The sequence below is a fragment of the Herpailurus yagouaroundi genome, unplaced genomic scaffold (assembly GCF_014898765.1).
Source record: "Herpailurus yagouaroundi ecotype Mexico unplaced genomic scaffold, PumYag 140, whole genome shotgun sequence".
In the NCBI taxonomy this organism is placed as follows: domain Eukaryota; kingdom Metazoa; phylum Chordata; class Mammalia; order Carnivora; family Felidae; genus Herpailurus; species Herpailurus yagouaroundi.
In genome coordinates, this window is record NW_024412395.1 from 16,333,709 (window position 1) to 16,351,727 (window position 18,019).

At 40.7% G+C, this 18,019-nt stretch overlaps 1 protein-coding gene across 8 annotated transcripts in view; it reads right to left on the reverse strand.

Moving 5' to 3' along the window:
- NCKAP5 (NCK associated protein 5) overlaps positions 1 to 18,019 on the reverse strand; it is a 983,894-nt gene that overhangs the window by 209,597 nt on the left and 756,278 nt on the right. For all 8 annotated transcript variants that reach the window (XM_040474891.1, XM_040474892.1, XM_040474890.1 and 5 more), the window contains one exon: positions 485 to 553. In XM_040474891.1, the coding sequence (XP_040330825.1) occupies positions 485 to 553 (69 nt within the window). The remainder of the gene's footprint in view (positions 1 to 484; positions 554 to 18,019) is intronic.

Sequence of the window (18,019 nt, forward strand, 5' to 3'; positions counted from 1 at the left end):
TCTTCCTCACTTCCCTTTCTCTTTGTGGCTTGTTCTCAATCTACTGATCCTTTCCCTCCGGCTGCCAACTGTGAACATCATCCCCACCCACTACATCAAGGGTCTGCTTTTTCAGACACGGCATCCAACTGGCGATGCAGTGTGCCTTGACATAGCTTTTCTCATTCACAGGCTGGGATCACAGTTACTGGGAGGAAGAAATTTATCATACAGTGAGGCATACCTCAACTGTGCCACAAGAATATTAAGTAGTAACCAAAAGGAATTTACAGATGCCTGTACAGTGAAATAGGAAGAGAAGGGAAGAGGGAGGGAGGGAGAGGCTGACCTTCCTTCTCAGTGTCCACATACATGTTTGCAACCTTCCTTTGGAGATCAAAATGCTAATGTTCTGTGGAGGCTGCTAACAGACCTATATTAAGATCTGACCAAGGGAATCCTAAATAGTTCAGCCTTTTGTGAAGAGCCTTTCTACTCCGCTTACCTCATCAAGACATCTCTCATACTGTTCCCTTTGATTTTCATTTTCCAAAGCCAATGCTGAATTCTCTGCCTGCAGTGAGATACAAAAATAATACAAATAAATCAATGAAATGTTGTGTTAGGTGACAGCTTATTCAATACAGTTACTAAATATACCTCCTCGGGATCCAAAATAATCTTTGAGAAGAATCTTTGACAAGTTTGCTCTAAGTACTATTATAAATAACTCAGGGATGACTTGTGTCCTATCAACTTGTTCACAAAAGTACATTACCATTTCAAGAAATGCAAAAACTTGATATTCTGAACAGGTATCAAATAAAATCATGGCCTGATGTGAGAGTGTTCTGTAAAAAGATTACAATGTTTATTTCATTCTATGAAAATGTCAATGTAAGAAATGCCTTAATCCACTTCATTAAGACCTGTCACAGTTTCACAACCCAATATTTGTTTAGGCCATAGAAAAGAATCTCAGGTATATTCATGAAAGCATAATTCCAAATGCAAACCAAACACGTGGCTTTCCTTGTTAAGCAATGGCTTTTGAACATAAGAATATAATGAGAAATTTAAGAATTTTACTATATTTGAGTCCCTCCCCCCCTCCCCCTCCCTTTTAAAAATTACTGCCTCTCTGCTCCCCAGAACCATGTGGGTATCTGAATGTTAAATAGGTTACTATAGGATACCAGGTTGAATATGATTACTACATTACAAGTGGAATAAAAACGGGAAAACGTCATGCTCATCAGCATATTAGGTTTTAGAAGGAACATGAAGTGGTGACATGGGCACTGCCCTCCACATCTGGTGACCTGGGCCCCCTTCAGCTACTACTGGCTCTAGTCTGAATCCTGAACTGTCCAAGTTAACCCTTCCCAAGGCTGCAACATTGACCACACACCCTGCTCCCCCAAACAAGCTCCCCCAAGCAAACTGGCTTCTACCTACCCTTCACTACCTACCCCTTCACCACAACCTGTCTTGACATTTGGAAGCGGGGGTATAGAGTTCTAAATCCGTTTTTTCCCCCAAAACAACGATGGTGATTTTTAGGTGTTAGAAAGAAGGATCAACATTTTTCCCCTTACAGTTTCCTCCTACCTGTTTTTTTTAACTTTCTATTTGAAATAATTTCAAACTTGCAGATAATTTGAAAGTGGAAAGAACTCCCTCATACCTTCTCCTCAGAGCCACAAGCTCTGTAACATTTTGCCACATTTGATAGATCATCATCTCTTTCTTTCATTGTTTTTCCCTGAAACTTGAGAGGGAACTGCAGGCATGATGTGCTTTATCCCTAAATACTTTTGTGTATGTTTCCATTTTCTTACACAACCAAAGTACAGTTGTCAAATTCAGGAAATATTAATTCATACAATACAACAATCTTATCTTCAGTACCTATTCCAACTCATCCATTGTTCCAATAATGTCATTACAGCAAAATTTTTTTTTTCCAGTCCTAAAACCTATCCAGGGTCAGGCATTGAATCTATTTGTCACCCATATAGGATCTCTTAATCTGGAACAATCCTTTGGTCTTTCATGTCATTAATTTCTTTTTCTTTTTTTCTTTTCTCCCTCCCTCCTTTCCTTCCTTCTTTCCTTCCTTCCTTCCTTCCTTCCTTCCTTCCTTCCTTTTTTTCTTTCTTGGAAGAATACAGGTCAATTATTTTGTAGAATGTCCCTTAATTTGGGTCTGTTTCAAGTTTCCTCTTCCACACTTGTCAGGAATAGCACAAAAATGGTGTGTGTGTGTGTGTGTGTGTGTGTGTGTGTGTGTGTGTGTGTGTGATGCTGGGTCCTTCTCAGTGCACATAATTATGTCATATCCATATACCTGTTATTGGACATGTTAACTTTGATCATGTGGTTAAGGTGTGGTCTGCCAAATGTATTTCAAAATCACTTGCCTTTTGTAGTTAATAAATAAATCATGCAGAGATATTTTTAGACTATGAAAATATACTATTTCTCATCAAACTTTTATCAATTTATCTTAGCAACCATTGAATCTTGCCTGAATCAATGATTATGTTTGCACACGTTGATTTCTCACTCCATTATTCTACTTACACTTATGAGTTTGCATTTTTTTCTAAGAAAGTGCTTTTCCTATTTGTTATTTACCTATATGAATACATGGGCTCTTATATTATTGAAAGGGTTCTAAGTCATTACTGAATTTATTTTGATGCCCAAATTGTTCCAACTTTAGAAAGGTGAACCCTTGTAACCTGTGCCTTTTGACATGTTTCCATCATTTTTTTTTTTTGATGTTTATTCATTTAGTTGGAGAAAGAGAGAGAGCACAAAGCTGGGGAGGGGCAAAGACAGAGGGAGAGAAGACCCTCAAACAGGCTCTGTCAGCATAGAGCCACACACAGGGCTTGATCCCACGAACCATGAGATCATGACTGAACCGAAGTCAAAAGTCAGATGCTTAACCGACCGAGCCCCCATATTTCCATAATTTTGAGAAAAGACTCTTTTTAGACACAAGAAAATGTTTCAAGCCCACTTTGCTTTTTCTCTGCCCCATTCCTGAAATCAGCCATTTCTCTAAGGAATCATGTTTGCTTTTTTGTTGGGGAATGATATTTGGAAACTATGATCTGAGTATTAATGTGTTCCCATTGCTACTGAGAGGTCATCTCTTCCAGTCCCTTTCAGTAAAAGGGTTTCTCTCTTCTTCTCTTCACTACACCTACACACACACACACACACACACACACACACACACACACACACACACTCCATCCCCTACAGAATTCTTCCTTGCCTTCTCCTTTTCTTATTTGTGTCTTCCTTTTCTGCAGGGAGAACACAGGAATTCACTATTATTACATTTACTCATTTATTCAACCCTACTGCACATACAAAATTGTTACACTATGAAAAACAGTAGTAAGAAGAGTTCACAATTTGTTTTTTCTTTAGAATGCAGGTATAAATAGTAACAATATTGTGTTCAAAGTTACTAGATTGGTAACTGTCCCCCTTTCATAATGGTTATGCTATTCATTCCTTCCTGGAGTTCAGTCCATTTGTTTCTGATGGTAGTAATATTTAATTTCTCTTCTTGTGCATTTCACTTCCATTTTTGAATATAGAAAGCGTTAATATGATTCCCAGTGTCAAAACTATACCAAAAGATATACTCAGCAAAGGGTCACTTCCTCTCCCACCCCTTGTCCTCCATGGCCCTCCACCTCTTACAGGTTCATTTATAGTGTTCTCTACTCCCTTCTGTGTCTTACTTTATTGTTACTATCAAGTTACAACGATGTCCCTTGGCTCTCTGCATTTACATATGCCACAATTCCTACCAATCCTCTTGTCACATTCTTTCTGCTTAAATCAGCATGTTTCACATTCATGTCCCGTTCTTCGACCCTGCACCTATCCTTGTTTTAGCTTCTTTAACACATGATGATTGGAGGAGGTGGTCATATATTTTTCTTCATTTCTTTAGCATCTTAGAATTTTCTCTCTTCCTTTTTTCTATCAGAACCAGATCTTCAAATGGCACCTCTTCCTTTTTCCTTGCTTCCCTCTCTCCAGAAACATTGCTTCTCTGAGACAGTTATCTCAGGTTCCCCGCACTTTCAAGCCCTGCCCTACAGCCAGCACTGGGCACTTCCGGTCTCCATCCATGGCCAGTACTGGGAATGTTTTCCCCACACCCTCTGCTCCCACCCTCGCCTGGGACACACAGGCTTGTAGCCTTTGTTCTGTGGATATTTCATTTTTATCTTTCTACTTAACAGTGATTTGGAGTTCTAATGTTCTATTTTCCAGTAACTCAGAAGACATGGGTCATATGTGGTTTTCTTTGTGCCTCTGATGACTGCAATGTTTTCTTTGACAGATATATTAAAAGCCCCAGCTTTAGACCAGTTTGTTAGTTTAATCAACAATGAAATTCAGGTCGAGTGATCAAATGACAATGGGGCACAAAAGTTGAGGGAAATTGCTGGGAGAAGCCGTTTTGGATGTGGTCTTGCTAGTGTTAGATCATCTCACCCTATTCCTGGTTTGAGTCCCAGGATTCAAACCCCTGTTTCTTCTTCAGGTACCAGTACTAATACTCGACTTTGACTTCTTTCCTACACTCTTGTCATGGGTAGACATCTGCCACACAGCCCAGTGATTCCACCTCCGCTGATTATCTGCTTATTCAATATTGGTTATTCCTAGGCTGTTTCTTCTCTTCGTTTCCACCCCTCCCCCCTCCACCTCCCAACACTCAACTGAAAGCTGTTTCCTTTTGCTCGCTGCTGTTTCCTTCAGGGACTGTTGTGGCCTGTCACACTGAACTTCATTCATACCTGCAGCTGGTGTTACCTCCCAGGTCCTCCCTCAGTCGAGGTGGGAGGACCGGTTCTAGGTTCTAGCCCCAGTGTGGCAGTCTATATGGCAATACCCATCATGAAACCTTTAGCGAGCCATTTAACGTTGCTGGGTTTACAGTTCTTTAGGTAATAAATGAAGGGAACAGCCTAGCCAATCTACAAAGCGACTTCCAGTTCAAATATTTGAATACTGTGAATCACAGGGGAACTGCCAGAATTCTAATTCTATAAAGTCGCTGCTTTCTTTGGAGAAATTGAGCTTGTGTGGGGTCTGCTGGTTTCAGTAAGGCAACCGCACAAAGGATAATGGGAATAGATAAAGGAGAGAATGGCAATGCCAGTTTACGTTGTTTTCACTTTAAACGTCTTGGAAAAACTGTGTAAGGAAGTAAAGCTGAAAGTGGGAATTTATATGGGATGTCTCTCTCTCACTCCTACCCACAATATCATGTTGCAATAACACTACAATCGATCCATTCAGATAATTACCATCATTACACCACTTACATTACTTTCCTCACGTTTACTGCTCTGACAATCTATTACAGGCAAGCAAATTAAATACTTAAAGGGTTCTGGGGAAGACAAAGTCGTCACATTTATGGTTAATGCGTTCTGTTACAGAGACCAATTTAATTGATGTAATCCTACATATCCCAGGGGACAATAGAGATATTAACAATTAAGCCAGTGAAGTTCAAATAATCTTGAACCTGTGATCTTCTTTAATGCATTTGCACTTATTATAAATTCAGGATTTACCTGCTACCAAGATGAGGCAACAGGGGAAAAAGAAAACAAAAGAAACAAACAAACAAAACAAAACTTAATTAAATGTGATTTAAAGAAACAGTGGATAATTTTATGGCAGGGATGGGAAAGGACAGGGAGAGAGGTAAAGAGAAGTAGGTGTTACTACTGAGACTTACAGAAATGACAACAGAGGTCTTTTTTAACTTTAAGAAATTATGTTATTAACTCAGTATACTCAGAGGATGTAATTAGAGCATGCATGCTAACTCAATGTACTGGGTCTTGGTATTCAGTTTTGCCTTCTATAACAACCAAAAACTTTTGCCAGACTTACTTCCTGATTTAGAGCTCCGTGTGGTTTCCTCACAACCCCCAGTCGCTGGGATCTAAGTTCCTGATTTCATCTCTAAAGTTCTCACACATTTTTATAAAACTGAATAGCTTTCTAGAGTAAATCTATATCGTTTGGATTTACTGTGGAGGATTACTGTAAATTAATTACTGTAAATTAATATATACTTAAAAGGAACGATGTTTTTCAAAGGTCTTGCTCAGTGAATAAACGTTAGCCAAAACTTACAAATGACTGAACAGACTGATGCTTCTAGATTGCTGCTGTACATTAATTCTCTAAATGCTTATTATATTTGAAATCTCTCTATACCATAAATTAGCTTAATACATCTTTGAAGACTGAATGTCTGTGTTTCCCCAAACTCCATATGGTGAAATTGTAATGCCTGATGTGATGCCACTAGGAGATGGGGGGGGGGTGGTCTTTGGGAGTGATGAGGACATGAAGGTTGAATCCTCCAAAATGGGATTAGATTTATATAAAAGAGGCTCCAGAGACCTTGCTAGCTCCCTTCCACCATGTGAGGACACAGCAAGAAGGCGCTGGCTGTGAACCAGGAAGCAGACTCTCAACAGATCTTGACCATGCCAGAGGCGTGATACTGGACTTCCGGGCCTCCAGAACCGTGAGAAATAAATTTCTGTTGTTTATACACCACCCAGCCATGGTTTTTTGTTACAGTGGCCTGAATGGAATAACACAACATCCTCTTCCATAGCCAAAGGTAGGATATTTCTGCGCAAGGAAGTTCCCTCTGCATTAAGTAACAATTCCACGCCTTCCCACTCACCTATCCAACATCCATCTATCTGTGTTTGCTGCTTGAGAGCATGTGGCATCTCTCAAGGCAGGCCAGCCTCCTGGGTCTCTCGTGAGGACCCAGATCTTGTTTCCTGGGCTGCACGCCTTTGCTTCTGCTGCATTAGCCTGGAGTCTGCCCCACCTCCCTAGTGGCCCTTCTAAATCCCACTCAATATTTTGTCGTCTGATTCAAACATGAACCTCAAAAGCTAAAATGGGGGTGTATATTAAATTTTAAAAAGCAATTTCAGATGTACAAAACTATTTGGAAACCACTACAAAGAATCCTCCTACCTTTCACTCCCAATGCCTCAAAAGGTTACCTTTTTGCCACACTTACTTTATTACTTGTTTAAAATCAGAGATCACTAAAAGAATTTTTTTCAAAGTAAGATGCAGACATGATATCCCTTTACTCCTTAATACTGTGAAGAGTATTTTACGAAAAATACATTTTCTTACATAGCTGCTGTATAGTTATCAAATTCAAGAATTAACTTCCATACAAAATCCTAGTCCACTCTACAGACCTTGTTCACATTTCACCAATTATCCCCCTAATGTCCTTATTGAGTCCGGGATCAACTCCAGGTTCCCTGCACTTAATTATCATTTCTTTGTAGTCTCCTGTAACGTGGAATAGTTCCTTTGTCTTTCATGACTTTGACATTTTTCAAGAATACAGGCCAGCTATTTCGTAGAGTATCCATCAATTTGTTTCATGCTTCCTCATGGTTACATATAAGTATTTTTGGCAAAACTATCACAGCGATGATATCGTGTCCTTCTTGGTACATGACATGAAGAGATATGTGGTGCAGATTTATCTCATGACTAGCCTGCTAACTTTCATCACTCAGGTTGGTATCCATCAGATGTGACCATGAAAAAGGTATTTCTCTTTATAATCAGGAACTATCTTGTGGGAAGTTACTTCAAAAATATATAACTACCCAAAGTCTTTGAGATTATGCAAATATCTAAATAGCCACACATTGTTCATATATCTTAGCATCCATTGATAATTTTTTGCCTAAAACAATTAATACAGTGATGGTTACCAAATAGCAATTTTTAAATCCCACTATTACTCCTATGTTCATTAGTTTGAACTCTATTATAAGGAGGGGGTCATACATTTTAACAATTAATTATAATGCCTTCAATTGGGATTAATAGTTTTATGAATATTGATAATATTCTCTCAAGCCAAACTGTAAGCCCTTTGGGACCGGGATGATGCCTTATATGCCTCTTTTCAAAAGAGTAAGATTTAAAATTTTACTATAGTTTTGGGTGGAACTAAAACTCACTCTGATATTTATATGTACTTAATACCAGTGAGTTTGCACAAGTAGTATGTCAGGCACTTTTACCTATGTGCTCTCTGTGGTGGTCACAGACATACATACAGATATATCCTGATGTATCTTTTTGATAAGAACTTATTCACAAGTGGGAAGTTAAACAAATGACAAACAATTTTTACTCTTTACATATGTCAATTTATTATTATGCTATCTATAGTTTCCAAACAACAACAAACAGTATACATCATCTGACACATTTTGACAACTGGCAGAATATTTAAAGTTTCTACTTCTCTATACTAAGCAGTATGAGAAATTGGGTTTTTGTTCCTAGTGTTAATTTCACTCATCACTAATATTACCATAGCGGTGGATTAAAAATGACTGAAAATGCTTTATGATGTATGTCCTATACCCTGGACTGACCTTATTGACTTGCCTGGCTAATAGAATGTAGCTGAAGTGCCATTATGGGGACTTCCAAGGCTAGACCATGAGTGTTTTGGCTTCTACTTTGGCCTCTCAGAACACTAGCTCTTGGAGTCTTGAGCTGCCACGTGAGAAAGCTGGTATGTTCACGTGGTATCAGGCCAGGGCCACATGGAGAGGCCCTGGAGGATGAGATGCCCTGTGGAGAGATACAGGCCAGGGAGCACGGAGAAGCCAGATATGGGAGCAAGGAAGCGATTTTGGAAATGGATCTTCTAATTCTAGGTTGGAAATGAATCCAGCTGTGTCCTTTTCAAATTCAGGACCCACACAGTTGTGGGAAAAATAAAACAGTCATTTTAGGCCTCAAAGGTTACACAGCAATAGATTAGTGGAATGGACATATTTAGGAGATGAGCCAGAACATCAATTTTTCCCTGCATACATCCAGTTACTGATCTCTCACTGTTCTCCAAGAAATATTCTATGGAGGCTACAAAGATATCCAAAATAGGGGCTACCTCAAAGAAGGAAATAGCCTCGTAGAGTAAACAAATTAATTTCTCACATTGAAAGCTATCATACAATAAGATTAGAGGGAAAAAAATAATCGGCTAATTTTACCTGAGGTAGGAAGAGGGAACTTGACCTTTGAATGAGCCTACTCAATAGGCATTCAAACCAACAGCAAAAGTCCTCATTGGAATGAATAAAAGAAGTATTACAATTTTGAACAAAATACCAAGCAAATGACATCTGGCTTGTATTAGGAATTGGAAATTATCCCACCATGATAGAATCCTGGGTGTAGATGCTGCCAAATTATTATGAAAGTGAATAATGTCAGGCACCAGTAAATATCCACTGCAGAGAATATCTTGGGTTCAAGAGTGATGAACAAGAACAAACTGATGGAGTGCAAATGAAAGCAGTAGAAATGCAGCAGGGATACTGTGGTCTGGAGGAAAGAAGGCGGAAAGAGGAAGGAAAAAAGAAAAAGAAGAGAAGTCCAATCCACAGAACTTAAAAAGGATGCATCCCTGTGGCTACCTCTGCTGCAAAAGGTGGTCTTTTTCAGAATGTGTCTTCCCATCTGACTGAAAATCTTTCAGTTCAGCAAAGGTACACAGGTCAGAATAAGGGTAAGAAGGCTATTTGGGAAAGTGTGTTCCCTTACAACTCCCACCCTGAATTGGGGTCCTGTGGTACTCTAGTTAAATAACTTACTTGCTAACTACAGTGCCATCCAATTCGGGTCTCTGGGCCAAGGAACCTCACATCCAGCCTTTTGAACAAAACAAGGCATGCCCCAAATATCCAGAATTACACCATAGTCTGTTCTATTTTGAACTAGAAACACTAGGAGAATAAATCACCACAGGAGGGGCTAAGTCTGCCATTAAGCATGCCATCCAAGTATGCACATTTTGATTTAGCAGAGGCGTGGAAAGCCTGAGTACAAAGGACGACACCAAGAACTGGACTTGTATATTGAATCTCTTTCCCTTTATCACCATCAAATGAACCTGATGGGGTCTGTATCATTCACCTTATCGTCGCCCGTCACTGTAGTGACTGTGCTAGAGATAGGTGGCTAAGGGGTATTTCCCACTGACTCTATTTAAGAGCAATAGTCTCTTATACCCAGGTGGGGTCTAGGGCTCCTATACATTTTGGAGGAAAATTCTGTCATCCTAAAAAATTCAGGAAATAGTTATGAGCTGTGCCCATCCACAACAGGAATGAACACGGACACTTGTGTATCCAAACATGAAGACATATCACCGAAATGTCCTTGATCTTGCACTCTAAAGACCTTAGGGATAGTCGCTAAGTCCAGGCCTAAAACAAGGCAATGGGCACATAAATTGAAATAAAATGTTATCCCTCTTTCAAGGAGTTCAGGATCCCATGCAATGAGAATGTGGTATGTAGTACCTGTCTGCAGGTTCATTTTTGAAGAATTAAATAGAAAACGTTTCACAGTGAAACTTCTGTGTACTTCCAGAATTTAAATCCTTAGGTGGGGCTCTAGACCAGTGGTTTGCAAACTTGGGTATGCATTAGGGTGACTTGGTGTGTTTGTTAGGTCAGCTTGTCGGGCACCAACAGTGTTTGGATTCAGCCCATCCAGGGAAGGACCCATGAATTTGCATCTCCAAGTTCCTAGGTGATGCTGATGCTTACTGGTCTAGGAACTGTATTTTGAGAACCAGTGTCTCAGTAGGATCAGTTTCAGAATGAAGGCAGTGGTTACTTTGCACCACCCCCAGCTGTCGCCAACTTTGAACGTCTCAGGAGTTTCTTACTGCTTTTCTGGATTTGGAGGTGGCTGCCATGTGTGTCTTCTCCACCGGAAGCCCTCAAAAATCTCTTGAGTGGAACAGGTGCCTGCTCTCTGCTTCCACAATGTATCATCTGTGTACCTCTAGGAGAGCACCTACTGTAAAGATTCTCACTTCATGTAGATGAAAACATACAAGTTTGTGCTTTGCTTTCTCTTATTCATTTTATGAGTCCGCCTCTCTCCTCTTACCTCAGTGATTCTCACTGGGGAGAAACAGTCCCTTAGAGGATATATTGATGTGTGTCTCTGTTTCTGTGCGTGCATGCGAGAAAGGGCGCACGCGCATGTGTGCGTGTGTGCGTGTGTGTGTGTGTGTGAATAGGAAAAAATGTGTGTCACTTGGACAAATATTATTTGATATTGTATTATATCTGAAAAATAATAAAAGGTAATGCTTTCACAGTAGAAACAGAAAAGAAAGCTCCATAATTTTCTTGCCTACAGGGGACATTCAGGAAAGAAATCCATGTATGGAGTTGGGAGGCGGTAGGAGTGGTAAGAAGGGTATATCATCCTAGGAGCAAAGTCTGATATTCTAATGGGAGGACACAGTGTGCTTTTTTAATTTCCTTTTTATTCTTATTTTTTTATAATGGAAAGAGGCCTGGCCTTTGAAGTCAAGTAAGTGTTTATTTGGATCCTGGTGCTGCCTCTTGCCTGCCATGACCGCAGGCAAGTCACTTGGGCTCTGAGCCTGTCTTTCCTTGGTAAACAAGAGGAAAAGGAATACCCATCACTCCTTTGATGTTGAATGGCATGATGAATGTAAGGTACATCTAACACAGTGCCTGGCCCCTTACAGGATTCGATCAATGTCCCTTTCCTTCTGTCCTTTGTAGAACAACTCCCATCTGAATCTGGGCAGCTCACAGGCTTCTGCAGGGGGAGAGGCGTCAGCCAGGGGGTCTTTGTGGACTGGGGAGATTCTAGCCAAGAGCAGTGTAACATGGGCCCTCACACCTGGGTCTTTTAAACAGCCTTGCACATAGGTCAGCTTCTGGCACTGGCTCCCTTCATCTGAAGCCTTCTCTTCTCCTTCCCCTCCCTCTCTTACTCCTCATTCCCACTTGCCAGAGCCCATTTATCTACCACCCTCCTCTGCAGAAAACTCGCTATCACAGAGATACTCCCAACTTCCTTCACATTAAGATTCACAGCTGATAAATAAAGCACTAAGAGGATTTGCATTTTAAGAGAGGATTAAGGAGAGAACCTTTAATTGTAGCAATGGCTGAATTAGAAAGCGGGAAAGCAGGCAGGTTTGCAGGGGTGTAGGTTGGTCTGGGATAAGCCATCACATTTCACCTTTAAGCCATGTCACAAGTGATCACCTACTGGGCTCTCTTGTAAGGCCTAGAAGGACTTGATCATGAGAATCTCTACTATGTCATAGGGCAGTTGAAATGAACCATGTCCCACCTGGTTCTTCCCAAACTGAACATATGAAATAGTCATCTCTCTTGTGGGTTGTGGGTGCCACTGAGCCACTAAGAACAGGGTGCCACCTGTTCTTAGGTGCCTATTCCCTGCCACCCCTTGGCTACAGCACCCGCCACATGCAGTGCAGGGTGGTTGACATCCACCCAACCCCTGGCTCAGTGAAGGCAGGCCATGTTGTTTCCTCCATCCTGCACTGCCTGGGACGCAGAAGGGTAACCAGACCATTTGTAATTCTGACCCTTTCCACGTACGATCCTTACTTCCCAGGGATGTAGACTGCAGCTATGATTATAAAAAGAAATTTTAGTTGGTTAGGGGAACAAACACTTCTGTTTTATGCGTCCAAGGTGCTGTTTCTTGATTCTTCTCAAACTTACCTTCAAACCCTTGCCACTTGCCAAGGCCACAGATACGACGTGTTGGGAAATCACCACCGTTGCAGATTCCATCCCCACCGCTACACGCGGTACTATAAACTATAACAGAAAAGTCCAACTAAACCCTTTAGACTGATATGGAGTAAGAACAATCAAGCCAGGCTGAGGGAGACACAGGATAGCCAATGGCTCAGGGACCTGAGACAAGAGCTGCGCACAACCTTCCAGCAGCGGGACCACATTGTCACCTCCTCAAAACAAGCTCCTCTTTGCGAATGTGCTGGCAAATGTTTAACAATCCGCTCTCTGGGAGAGAAGAGTCCCACTTGGAAGTCTTTTCCAATTTCCATGGTGTAAATACTGCCACCACGATTGAGTCCAAGGCTCCAGAGCTCAGATAATAGTAAAATGGCATCACTGATTTGAAATGAGATATGTGCCCCTATGTTTATTGCAGCATTATTTACATTACTCAAACTATGGAGGCAGCCCAAATATCCATCAATACATGAATTTGTAAAGGAGATATGGTCTACGTACACAACGAAATATTACTCAGCCATGGAAAAGAATGAGATCTTGTCATCTGCAACAACATGGATGGAACTAGAGGGTATACTGCTAAGTGAACAAAGTCAGTCAAAGACAGATATTATATGATTTCATTCATAGGTGGAATCTAATATAACAAAATGAGCAAACACACAAGCAAAAGCAAAAACAGACCCATGCATATGGAGAAAAAACTGGTAACTGATGGGAGTGGGGGCAGGATGGGAGGTACAGGCTTCCAGCTATGGAATGAATAAGTCATGGATGAAAGGTATAGCATAGGGAATATAGTCAAGGGAATACAGTCAATGGTATTTTAATATTGTTGTATGGTGACAGATGGTAGCTACAGTTGTGGTGAGCATAATATATATAGTTGTTGAATCACAATGTTGTACACCTCCAACTAATGTAAAAAAAAATAGTAAAATGGGGTGCCTGGGTGGCTCAGTTGGTTAAGCGTCTGACTTCAGCTCAGGTCATTATCTCGCAGTTCATGAGTTCGAGCCCCATGTCGGGCTCTGTGCTGACATCTCGGAGACTGGAGCCTGCTTCGGATTCTGTGTCTCCCTCTCTCTGCCCCTTCCCCACTCAGGCTCGCTCTCACTCTCTCTCTCTCTCTCCCAAAAATTAACATTAAAAAGTTAATAAAAAAATAGTGAAATGTAAAATAATCAGGAAGTGATGAGTTTTGAGTGTGTATTGTCTTTGCCGTTAAATGTAACTTACATAATTTAATTAATAATACTTGCTGTGTTTAATGACAGGCTCACAAAATTCTTGAATAAATAACAGTTGGATCTCCAAAGCTGGTATGAGCTTCCTTCCACACACCATTATTCCCATCTATCATAGATCTTGAGACTATCTCTCCGATGGGGTAAATGTACCCATTTATATCTGCTAATACAAAAGGGTTTACTGATTGTGCTCTGCTTGGAATTTTATTCAGGAACCTACTTGACTCAGCAGTGACCATCAGGCCTCTCAGCTTGATGTCATTCCCAGCTCTGCTCTCTTCCTGAGGTCTGTTTATGTGATTTAGTTTCAGAAACTCAAGTGTCATATAAAGTGTCATAAACTGATAGCACAGGGACCTCCTCCCTCATTTAATGAGGTGCCTTCCTTCACCTCTGAACTTGCTAAGGAGGTTAGCCTCACCACCCCTCCCCTGAAACTCTTTCATCCATCACTTCTCAGGCCCTGTCCCCAACCCCACACAAGCTGGAAGAGGAGAACTGATGCATTCAGCTTGCAAAAGACTGCTTTTGAGAGTCAGACATGTGTGGGTTTAGGGAAGTGAAGATTTGTGGGTCTGATGAGTGTCTGTCTTTAAAGGCTGATGCAAACATTCTATTATTCCAAACATTTAATTGCACTGTCAAATTATGCCTATTAAAAATGAAAATTTCAGCAATTCAACAAATTATATATTTGAGTTCAAGATGTAACAAACATTTTCCAATCATGACAGAGCCAACAATTTAGGTACTCTAAAATTCTTAGCAAAAGCAACCTTTACATATATCTCCCCCACCCCCAAGATGTGCTTCAGACATAGAAAATCTATGACTTTTAAGTAATTCCTCAACCTGAATCACCTGCTTCTTAGTAGAGGAAGACAACGTATGGTCTCAGACATTTCTCAGACTATATTTACTTATATTTTGTTCTTCAAAATCTTGAGGAATGGGTATTTGTCCCCCGGTACCAAGAAGCAGGTGATTCAATTTGAGGTATTAACTGGGAATTCCTTGAGGAATAGGATTATTTGACTTCTGAGCTATTCAGGAACTGAAGGACAAATGGGAAGAAAACAAGAGCAGACATCTGTGTTCCAGGAATCATTTTACGCCAAAGAGGAAGTTACTTAAAAAATGCAAATAAAAGTACAAAGATATACCATCACACACACACACACACACACACACACACACACACACACTAGACAGGCACAAATTGAAATTTTTATATGCAAGTGTTGGCAACAAGAACTCTGAGATACCACAGGTGGGAGTGTACATTAGTTATACCCATTTTAGAAAAGTTTGGCTTACAAACAATAAGAGACTCTTAAAAACTGAGAATAAACTCAGGGTTGATGGGGGTGGGAGGGAGGGTAGGGTAGGTGATGGATATTGAGGAGGGCACCTGTTGGGATGAGCACTGGATATTGTATGGAAACCAACTTGACAATAAATTTCATATTAAAACAAAACAAAACAAAAAACAAAAAAAGAAGAGCTTGGCTTAACCTGATAAAGGAGGACAATCATACATTCTGACCCAGCAATGCCATTTCTAGGTATACTAACTATACACACCTGTGAACATATATACTAGGATGCCCATATACGTGTATTCACAACAGCTTTGTTCTTATCAGCTCCCACAGAGAATTCAAAAGAAAATTTACAGTGCATTGGATAATTTGTGGTAAATTTATATGAGAGAATACTACATAGAAGTAAAATACAGTGGAGTAAAACTACATGGATGAATCTTGCAATCACAGCACTGAGCAAAAGAAGCAAGATGTATATTTAAACATACATGTGTGTATGTATACACACAGGTGACTCTTGAACAACAGGGGTTTGAACTGCAAGGGTCCACTTATATGCAGATTTTTTCTACAAATGCAGCATATTTTCTCTTATGATTTCCTTAACATTTTTGTTTCTCCAGCTTACTTTAGTGTAAGAATACAGTATACTGTACATATGACACATGAAATACGTGTTAATCGGCTGCTTATATTATCAGTAAGGCTATTACTTAAGTTTTTTGGGATCAAAAAATTATATGCAGAATATCAACTGTGTAGGAGTTTGGTGCTCCAACCCATGTTTTTCAAGGGTCAGCTGTGTGTGTGTGTGTGTGTGTGTGTGTGTGTGTACCTGCATACATATACACACATATATAAATATACACACACACAATACACACATACATCAATACACTGACATGATTTCCTATACAGAGTCTAAACAGTGAAAATGTTAAATTATATTGTTTAGAAATACATATATAAAAAGTAAAACTCTACTTCCCCCCCCCCCCCCCAAAGTAAGAGAAGGATCATTACAGAAATCAGATTAACTAGTATCTCTAGTAGGGAGAAAGGAAGCTGTGGTAAGAGAGGAGCCCGTGCAGGAGTCCATGGTACTGGCAATATTTCATTTGTTAACCTTATGGCAGTTACTTAATTTCTTTGCTTTATCATTCTTATCTGTCAATGGACATTTCAAGTTCCTTTCTGTACCACACATCAAAAACATATGCACACATGCTTATACAAACAAACCCACAAATAAGTGATAGAGCACTGGGCAGGACATGAGGGCCAGGCATTTCTGGAAGGGCCTCAGTGGGTTTGGGGAGCTGAGTTCCACAGTAACAGGTCAGTGAGTAGATAGTAGGTGACACTAGTTAGGGATAAGGCCACAGAGATGGAAGGAGCCAGATGTCAGGGTGAAGGAACAGGAGCAAATGTGTATTTCCCTTTTTTTTTAAGTTTATTTATTTTGAGAAAGAGAGAGAAAGCATGAGTGTGGGTGGGGCAGAGTGAGACAGAGAATCCCAAGCAGGCTCCACACTGTCAGTGCAGAGACTGCTATGGGGCTCAAATCCATGAACCATGAGATCATGACCTGAGCCAACGTCAGACACTCAACCAACTGAGCCCCCCAGGTGCCCCACAAATGCTTATTTCCACTAACTAACCCCAGCACCAGTGACTGAAGGGACTGAAGAGAAGAGAGAGAGATGAGAAAACACATGACTGTGAAGGACGACATGGAGGAGGGGGAGAAAGACATGCATTTGAGAGACAATTCAAAACAGATTCATCAGCTCCCAACCAGGAGCTACATGAGGAGGAGAGCTGAGAAGTGAAGAGGTCATGAAGGTTTTTATCTCAGGTCTCTGAGAGTGCGATAAGGTCTTTAGTAGAAATGGAGAACAAAGTGAGATAAACAATATTATGGGAGATTTTTAGAAAAAAGTCTATTGGTTTGCTACGTAATGATTTTTTTTTTCCTTCCTGCAGAGAAGACACAATGGCCACAAACGTATAAGCCTGGTTCTTACGCAAGATTTGCTGGTAGTCACCCTAACTCCTCTCCTCTTTCTTCCATTGTTGGCACGTTTTCATGAAATTCTTAAAATTTTTTTTAATGTTTATTTATTTTTGAGAGAGAGAGAGAGAGAGAGAGAGAGAGAATGAACCGGGGAGGAGCAGAGAGACAGGGAGACACAGAATCAGAAGCAGGCTCTGAGCTGGCAGCACAGAGCCCGATGCAGGGCTCAAACTCACAAACTGTGAGAACATGACCTGAGCTGCAGTTGGACACTTAATCGACTGAGCCACCCAGGCGCCCCTTCATGAAGTTCTTTTGTTCAGTCATGCCAGTGGCTCACACTAACTCTTCCCTCTCTCTTTAGGGAAGAATAACGTCCCTTTGCTTAAGAATCCACAAGGAAAACATATTAAGCTTTAGGAAGATTGTGGTTCACTTTACTTATGATACATGACTTCTGGCCTTTCCACTCAGGACAACTGCTCTTCCACACAGGTGGAGGAGACGGACAATGGAGAGTCAACGGAAGGCAACCTTCAGCCCTGCTCCCCACTTTCATCTACTTCCAACACGAGTGGGCAACAGCTGCCCTAAATGGAAGCTGTCTGCCTTTCTGCAAGGATAGAGTACAACAGGTAGCATTGTGTCTAAGGCTAATCTAGTCTGGGTTTGGTCTTTAGCTGGAACTTACAAGGGTATATAAAACCCCTGGACTTATTTGTATCATTT